General features: G+C 41.4%; 1 protein-coding gene across 1 annotated transcript; it reads right to left on the reverse strand.

The window, feature by feature from the left end:
• Nucleotides 1–4,054: 4,054 nt before the first annotated feature.
• LOC135555948 (ferritin, middle subunit-like) lies at nt 4,055–8,614 on the reverse strand. Its single transcript, XM_064988765.1, has 4 exons — nt 8,297–8,614; nt 7,846–7,992; nt 4,702–4,827; nt 4,055–4,421 (listed from the first exon to the last, which is right to left on the reverse strand). Exons 1-4 carry the CDS (start codon nt 8,402–8,404, stop codon nt 4,266–4,268), a joined length of 537 nt encoding a protein of 178 aa, XP_064844837.1. The 5' UTR covers nt 8,405–8,614; the 3' UTR covers nt 4,055–4,265.
• Between the last annotated feature and the right edge of the window lie 1,052 nt (nt 8,615–9,666).

Here is a 9,666-nt window from a genome sequence, read left to right on the forward strand (position 1 = left end):
ACAGGTGTGCCAAGCTTGTAGCATCATACCCAAGAACACTCAAGACTGTAATCACTGCAAAGGTTCTTCAACAAAGTACTGAGTAAAGGGTCTGAATACTTATGTAAATGTAATATTTCCATAAAAAAGAAAAAAATCATTATAAATGAGCAAGAATGTCTAAAAACCTGTTTTTACTTTGTCATTATGGGGTGTTGTGTGTAGACTGATGAGGGGGAAAAACTATTAATCTATTTTAGAATAAGGCTTTAACTTCTTTAACAAAATGTGGAAAAAGGTCAAGGGGTCTGAATACTTTCTGAATGCACTGTATATGACCATTAAGGCCAGATCGTTCTTCAAGATGTTCAAACGTTCATAGGTGACCAGCAGGGTCAAATAATAATCACAGTGGTTATTGAGGACACAACAGGTCAGCACCTAAGGAGTAAATCTCAGTTGCCTTTTCATAGCCCAGCATTCAGAGGTTGAGAGGCCGATAGAGACAGAGGAGAAACGAAACAGCAGGATAAGGTAACATGTCTGGTGAACAGGTCAGGGTTCCATAGCTGCAGGCAGAACAGCAGAAACTGGAGCAGCAGCACAACCAGGTGGACTGTGGAGTCTTCAGGCCAGGTAATTCTGAGGCATGGGCGTTGGGCTCAGGTCCTCCGGGGCGGGAAGGGGAGGAGAGAGCATACAGATAAGACAGGAGAATTACACCAGTCCCCCCACACATAGACTATTGCAGCATATACAGTACAAGTCAAAAGTTTGGACACACCTATTCATTCAATGGTGTTTCTATTTTTGTACTATTTAGCACATTATGGAATAATAGTGAAGACATCAAAACTATGAAATAATACATATGGAATCATGCAGTAACCAAAAAAGTGATATATTTAAAAATAGATTTTAGATTCTTCATAGTAGCCACGCTTTGCCTTGATGACAACTTTGCACACTCTTGTCATTCTCTCAACCAGCTTCACCTGGAATGCTTTTCCAACAGTCTTGAAGGAGTTCCCACATATGCTGAGCACTTGTTGGCTGCTTTTCCTTCAATCTGCAGTCCAACTCATCCCAAACAATCTCAATTTGGTATTTTATTAGGATCCCCATTTGCTGTTGCAAAAGCAGCAGCTACTCTTCCTGGGGTCCACACAAAACAAGAAACATAACATAATACACAACATCAATAGAAAAGAACAGCTCAAGGACACAACTACATACATTTTTTTAAAGACACACATAGCTTACATATCAATGCATACACACAAACTATAGAGGTCAAATATGGGAGAGGCGTTGTGTCTTGAGGTGTTGCTTTATCGGATTTTTGGGTTGAGGTTGGGTGATTGTGGAGGCCAGGTCATCTGATGCAGCACTTCATCACTCTCCTTCTTGGTCAAATAGCCCTTACACAGCCTGGAGGTGTGTTGGGTCATTGTCCTGTTGAAAAACAAAAGATAGTCCCACTAAGTGCAAACGATTGTTTGATTAGCAATCAACAAATGTACATGGCTTAAAGCATGCTTTTACAGTCTCAGTCAAAAATGACAGCTTAGGGTCGCAAAGGTAGTGAATCCGATGTTGAAGATGTAAAGAATATTTGCTGTTCTGTGGTGTGTAATGAGGACCAACCAGATGCTGCACTTGATACATTTATGAAATGACTTATTCCAGTTACTAATAAGCATAGGGTGACCCACAACAGACCCCGTGTCGGCCATCATTGTAAAGAAGAAGTTGTTCGTAATTGACTTGCCTAGTTAAATTATTTAAAGAAAAAAAACTTTTTAAACACATCTCTGCAGCTTTTGACATTATTGATCATAATCTGCTGCTGGAAAAAGCGTAAGTGTTATGGCTTTACATCCCCTGCTATATTGTGAATCTAGAGTTACCTGTCTAACAGAACACAGAGGGTGTTCTTTAATGGAATCCTCTCCAACATAATCTAGGTCGAGTCAGGCATTCCCCAGAGCAGCTTTCTAGGCCCCTTGCTGTTTCTATCTTTACTAATGACTGGCCACTGGCGTTGAGTGAAGCCTGTGTGTCTCTGTATGCTGATGACTCAACACTATACACATCAGCTACCACAGCAAACCTTAAGAGCTGCAGTCAGTTTCAGAATTGGCGGAAAGAAATAAGTTAGTCCGAAATACATGAATTTCAAAAACTAAAGGCATTGTATTTGGGACCTAAAATTAAACACTAAACCACAACCAAATATTATAATGAATAATGTGGAAATGTAACAAGTTGAGGAGACTAAATTTATTGAAGTTACCCTGTATTGTAAACTGTCATGGTCAAAACATATTGATACAATAACTAAGATGGGGAGAGGTCTGTCCATAGTAAAGCACTGCTCTGCCTTCTTAACAACGATCAACAAGGTAGGTCCTACAGGCCCTAGTTTTGTCGGAACCTGGACTACTGTCCAGTCGTGTGGTCAGGTGCCACAAAGAGGGACTTAGGAAAATTACAATTGGCCAAGAACTGGGCAGCACAGCTCACCCTTAAATGTACACGGAGAGCTAACAATTAATATGCATGTCAATCTCTCATGGCTCAAAGTAGATGAGAGATTTACTTAATCACTACTTGTGTTTGTGAGAAGTATTGAAATGTTGAATGCACCGAGCTGTCAGTTTAAACTACTAGCACAACTCAGACACCAATGCATACCCCACAAGACATGCCACCAGGTCTCTTCACAGCCCCTAGGTCCAGAACAGACTATGGGAGGTGCACAGTACTACATAGAAACATGACGTGGCTACTATTCCACATCAAGTAACTCAAGCAAGCAGTAAAATATATATATAAAAACACAACATTCACTATAGACACACACATGGATTTTGTGTTGTAGATATGTGGTATAGTAGTGTCCTGAGGGCAAACAAGTGTGTGGTGAAATCTGTTTTGTAATGTAACGTTAATATATAGAACTGCTTTTATTTCACTGGAACCCAGGAAAAGTAGCTGCTGCCTTGACAGCAGGGAAAAGGGATCCATAACACAAATGTTTGTAAATGTCAAGGAACATGTCATTTAGTCAGGTGCCTTTTAGTGGCCTTTTGGGTACTTCAGATTATCACAAATCTCAGGCACTCCGTGTGGCTTTATCACGTGTGAAATAAACTTTACAATAAAAACATTACCCTAAATAAGCCATCAACTTAGTGAAAACCATTACCTTTAATTTTACTAAATGTACTCAAATGTACCTTGTCAGTATTTCATGGTTGTAAATGTTGGTGGCAGTTGTGTAAAGAATGGATGAGTGGCAGAATTATTGAAAATTCCATTGTTGAGCAAACACATTTAATTATGCAATTTTCCCCTTCAACCACCTAGCCCATCCACTAGAAACCCATGTATTATATGGACGTATAAATATTGTCAGTGAAAGTATAATTTACGAAAGTTTGACTGTCTTTCAGAACACGTCAGTAATTTTGGTAAATTACCAGGTAGCTTTGCAACCATGACAGCTCCAATAAGCCCTTTATGGTGAACGAGAGGCATTAGGATTACTATTGTGATTTTTCACTTAATTTGCTGGTAGGAGAACTATTGGGCATTAACAACTGAAACAAATTGAGTCAAGATGTGTTCGTAAGAGGGGAACTTCATCACTAGAGAAATTTTTATTTTACCTTTATTTAACTAGGAAAGTCAGTTAAGAACAAATTCTTATTTTCAATGATGGCCTAGGAACAGTGGGTTAACTGCCTTGTTCAGGGGCGGAAGACAGCTTTGTAGCTTGTCAGCTCAGATATTTGATCTTCCAACCTTTCAGTTACTAGTCCAACACTGACCACTAGGATACGCTACAGCCCCATGCGGCATACAGATTTCCCTCGAGGCTGTCTAATAACCTTTTGAGATGCAGAGTGAAGGTCTACATTGACTGTAGTAACCCATTTCATTTTTATGGGTCGAGTTGACAGTTGGGCCCTTAATTCACATGGTGTCTGTCACATTCCTTGTAATAGTGCCCTCTGGTGAGAGGTAACATCCTTTATAAAACCTCATGAACTTCTACTACAGGTCAACATTTAGAAGACATCAAACTTTAGTGATCTTTATTGTTTTACAAGATGCCTTGTCTCAAATACAGTAGTGTTGTCAACAAAAGTGTCACAGCAGTGTTACACTGCACCAGTTTAACACTCCCCTCCCTATAAATGCAAAGCCAGTAGGATCTATCAGAGAAGTCAGGAGTCCTGGTCTGAGGCTGGAGGCTGTAGCCTGGGGATGAAAGTGGTTTAGCTCTGGCCTCCCAGGGTGTGCTTGTCAAACAGGTACTCTGCCATCTTGTTTTTGACAGCATCCATCTTGGTGAGGTTGGTGATGTGGTCACCAAGCTTCTTAATGGCCTCCACCTGCTCATTCAGGTAATGAGTCTCCAGGAAGTGACACAGCTGAAGAGGGAAAACACAGGTCAGACATAAAGACCATTGTAGATACAGTAACACACAAGAGCCTGGTGGTAATGGCATAAGGGCAGATAATGAGGTGTTTGCAGCTGACTAACTCCTGCATGAGCTGCATTGTGTATAGTGGCATTCATGAGTCTGGACTATTGTGTGTGTTTGTGTGTGAAGAGGCAGGTCACAATCATGTGTCATTAGTTAGCAGAGCGCCAACAACCTGATCATCTCCTGGGACAGTACCTGTATTCGATGTGATGATATTACTTACATGGGGGTCAACCTTGTCAGAAGCAATCTTGTGCAGGTCCAGCAGGGCCTGGTTCACATTCTTCTCCAGCTGCAGAGCACACTGCATGGCCTCCAGCCCATTGCCCCACTCATCACGTTCTGGCTTCTACACAGGACAGAGAGAACACAGGAGGGTTAGGGACTACTAGCAGATGTTTCTATACATAATCAAAAGTCAGTTATACTTATTTCTGACAAACAGGAAAATGCAGAAAGATCAAGATTTAGTCATTTTAACAGTCATTATGAACCACATAAGCTGGAGTTTAAGCACATCATGGTCCGGTGTGGCTCAGTCGATAGAGAATGGCGCTTGCAACAACAGTTTCTAGAACCCCAGCTCAGAACACAACTCGGCGATCCTACTCACGGATGGGCTATTACAGCAGACGACATTAATACAGGTAATGGGTGGAGAACAGGAGGGCTTCTTAAAGAAACTAACAGGTCTGTGAGAGCCGGAATTCTTACTGGTTGGTGGGTGATCAAATACTTATGTCATGCAATAAAATGCAAATTACTTACAAATCATGTGCTTTCTGGATTTGTGTTTTAGATTCCACCTCAGAGTTGAAGTGTATCTATGATAAAAATTACAGACCTCTACATGCTTTGTAAGTAGGAAAACCTCCCCACTGTATATGGAACACAAATGGTATACAGCGAGTTAAGTTCACTGCACAGACCTCAAACCAATAGAATCTTTGGGACGAGATGGAACGGGCTGTTGACAGCATGACGACGTCGCCGTAATACCTGCAGCAACTGCCTGATTTTAGCATGGACCAACATCCCTGTGGAATGTTTGACACCTTGTAGAATGTCCCAAAAATAATGCAGGCTGTTCTGGAGACAAACAGGGGTCTGAGTAGATGGGTTTAACCACTTATTTTGCACTCACTAGTCTATACCTCCACACAGTGGGGCAAAAAGGTATTTAGTCAGCCACAAATTGTGCAAGTTCTCCCACAAAAAGACGAGGCCTGTAATTTTCACAGGTACACTTCAACCATGAGAGACAAAATGAGAGAAAAAAAATCCAGAAAATCACATTGTAGGATTAATGATTTTATTTGCAAATGGTGGAAAATAAGTATTTGGTCACCTACAAACAAGCAAGATGTTTGGCTCTCACAGACCTGTAACTTCTTTTTAGAGGCTCCTCTGTCCTCCACTTGTTACCTGTATTAATGGCACCTGTCCACAACCTCAAACAGTCACACTCCAAACTCCACTATGGCCAAGACCAAAGAGCTGTCAAAGGACACCAGAAACAAAATTGTAGACCTGCACCAGGCTGGGAAGACAATCTGCAATAGGTAAGCAGCTAAGTTTGAAGAAATCAACTGTGGGAGCAATTATTAGGAAATGGAAGACATACAAGACCACTGATAATCTCCCTCGATCTGGGGCTCCACGCAAGATCTCGCCCCGTGGGGTCAAAACGATAACAAGAACTGTGAGCAAAAATCCCAGAACCACACAGGGGGAAATAGTGAATGACCTGCAGAGAGCTGGGACCAAAGTAACAAAGTCTACCATCAGTAACACTACGCCGCCAGGGACTCAAATCCTGCAGTGCCAGACGTGTCTCCCAGCTTAAGCCAGTACATGTCCAGGCCCATCTGAAGTTTGCTAGAGAGCATTTGGATGATCCAGAAGAAGATTGGGAGAATGTCATATGGTCAGATGAAACCAAAATAGAACTTCTTGGTAAAAACTCAACTCGCGTGTTTAGAGGACAAAGAACGCTGAGTTACATCCAAAGATCATCATACCTACTGTGAAGCATGGGGGTGGAAACACGCTTCCGGGCTGTTTTCCTGCAAAGAGATCAGGACAACTGATCCGTGTAAAGGAAAGAATGGGGCCATGTATCGTGAGATTGAGTGAAAACCTCCAATCAGCAAGGGCATTGAAGATGAAACGTGGCTGGGTCTATCAGCATGGCAATGATCTCAAACACACCGCCGGGGCAACAAAGGAGTGGCTTCGTAAGAAGCATTTCAAGGTCCTGAAGTGGCCTAGCCAGTCTCCAGATCGCAACCCCATAGAAAATCTTTAGAGGGAGTTGAAAGTCCGTGTTGCCCTGCAACAGCCCCAAATCATCACTGCTCTAGAGGAGATCTGCATGGAGGAATGGGCCAAAATACCAGCAACAGTGTGTGAAACCTTGTGAACACTTACAGAAAACATTTGACCTCTGTCATAACCAACAAAGGGTATATAACAAAGTATTGAGATAAGGTTTTGTTTATTGACCAAAACCTTATTTTCCACCATAATTTGCAAATAAATTCATTAACAATCCTACAATGTGATTTTCTGGATTTTTTTCTCCTCATTTTGTCTGTCATAGTTGAAGTGGACCTATGATGAAAATTACAGGCCGCTCATCTTTTAGTGGGAGGACTTGCACAATTAGTGGCTGACTTTTTTGCCACATTGTAAGCCCACACACGCATATTGACACCAGTGACATATCCTGATCGCCTAGTTACTTTTAACCCTTAGCTACTGCATTATATCTCTACCTCGTACCCCTGCACATGGTCTCAGTACTTGAATAAAGCCTTATATTCTTTGTTAACATTTCCATTTAGCAAATATTTCTTTAATTCTCCACACCTGTAAAGTCTACACCTGTTGTAGTCAGTGCACGTGACCAATACAATTTGACTTGAAATTGGCCAGTGATCATATATTAACACTGGGAGAGTTTGGATAGAGTAGATGGAGTTACACCCCTCGTGCTCTTTCAGTTCAGTGGTTATGAAGGAAAGGAGGCAGTGTGTTCAGGCCTAAGCAGTCAGGACATTAACTCCTCTGGTCACCTTGCTCTAATACCAGGGCAGCCACACAAGGCCTGCCTTAACATGAACTCAGTATTAACATGAATGACTACTCATCCAAAACAACTTGAAGTTCAGTGTTAGATAAAATGTCCCTAGATTGACTATAAAGAGTTCTTTAGACTTCTTGCCATAGATTAGAGATCAACCACCTGGTTCCAGGTAAAACCGTTTCAACTGAGACAAGAACCACTTCTCCACGAAGAAATGTACGTTCTTTTTTTCTATCAGTATACAATGTAAAATGTGTTTCTCGACGCTCAGGCGCTCACCTTGATGTCCTGGAGTAAAATGCGTCCACCTCTCTTGTTCTGGAAGGAGAGTAGCTTGTCCGCGTGCTCCCGCTCCTCGTCGCTGTTCTCCTTGAAGAAATGCGCGAAGCCAGACAGAGCCACATCGTCACGGGAGAAATAGAAAGCCTGGGTGGATAAACAAGTGTGTTTAGAAACACATGTCAAATATGACTCATTCTATTAGAGGGATCTAAGCATGATTGACACAGCAATATGATCCGGAAAACCATTAGCCTACTTGGTAACCTACCAATTAACCTGTCAATGAGATACGCTCTGTCCAAGGATATATTTATGAGCTTTATTTGAATGATACGTCTACCTCAAAGCTGTTGCCTAGGCGTACAGAAAAGGTATTTAGGCTCAGGCATAATAATACTAGGTAAAGCAACAAACTGTTCCTCTTGGTAGCCAATTACAGTCTCCTTACCATTGAAGTGTAAGTATAAGAGGCAAACATCTCCATGTTGATTATCCGGTTGATTGCAACTTCGCAATCGTGGTGATAGTTCTGCCGGACCTGAGACTCCATTTTCATTTTATATCAAAATGAACTGTACAAATATAGAGATTCTTAGATTATTTTACTAAAACAGTTCAAGTAACTATTACGTTATCAATCCGGAATGGTATATTGCGCGGGAGGCGGGCAGAAGAGTTCCGTTCAATCACTGTTGAAGCAAGAAGATCTTCATGCGTCTTCCCAAAGTTGTGAACTGGAAGGAGCCTCGTTCGCTCTATTTATTTTTCCAAGCGGCCGTGTCAGTGAAATCGACCTTCTTCTTCGATAAGATTTAACGGCAGGCATCCAATACATGTTGCATTACCGCCACCTACTAGACTGGAGTATAACGCTCTTATACTTTGCTTATTAAAAAAAAAATCAACAACCACACCAACAAAAAATACAACAAATACCCTACCATCTAACACTACACTCACAAAAAATATATAATAAATACCATACTCCCCTATTTACATCTATTTAGTCCTACTTCAGGCCAACAGCATGAAATGATGGGACACCACCAATTAACACACGTTGTAACTCAAAATTAATCAAATCAAATTTTATTAGTCACCTGCGCCAAATACAACAGTAGACCTTTCAGTGAAATGCGTACTTTCGAGCCCCTAACCGACAGTGCAGTTAAAAAAAATACAGATAAGAATAAGAGATAAAACTCTTCTGATGTCAAGTCTCGCACACCCAAATACCTCTCTGCAGCTGCCACCACAACCTCTACTTCCTGCAACTTTACATTCCATCCCTGCAGTACAGTTGATAACCATATAACCATTACTATAAATGCCCACAATTTCCAATCTTACTGAAACATATATCACTTGTTGGTTTATCCCTCTTTATTGGTACAGATCTACTACTCTCAACCCTCCTCTTGGGATCTCTCCCTCCTGACCCATCTTCCTCTACTTAACTGCCTCAGCATATGACATCTTCTGCACTGATGTTACTCTAACCCTGGAAACCTCAACCATGACCAACCATCTTTATGCAGTGACATACTCCTCTCCTGTCAACTTTAAAATGGTCGTGTGGTTAAGAAACAAGTGGGTGAGAGTAGATAAGCAGTCTTCAGTATGCACGATTGGCTAGCCTACAGGAAACGCTTAATACGTTTGTTAATTTAAAACTTGCTGCCCCGAAAGAACTGAAAATATTCCATTTTTATTTCTCCCTCATTTCTCCCTCATCACATCATGTTGGAAATATGCATATTTCCAAGTTGTTACATGGTAGGGTAGCCCAGTTCATACCGGTTCAGGCCAGAAAATCTG

The sequence above is a fragment of the Oncorhynchus masou genome, chromosome 15 (assembly GCF_036934945.1).
Source record: "Oncorhynchus masou masou isolate Uvic2021 chromosome 15, UVic_Omas_1.1, whole genome shotgun sequence".
Taxonomy (NCBI): domain Eukaryota; kingdom Metazoa; phylum Chordata; class Actinopteri; order Salmoniformes; family Salmonidae; genus Oncorhynchus; species Oncorhynchus masou.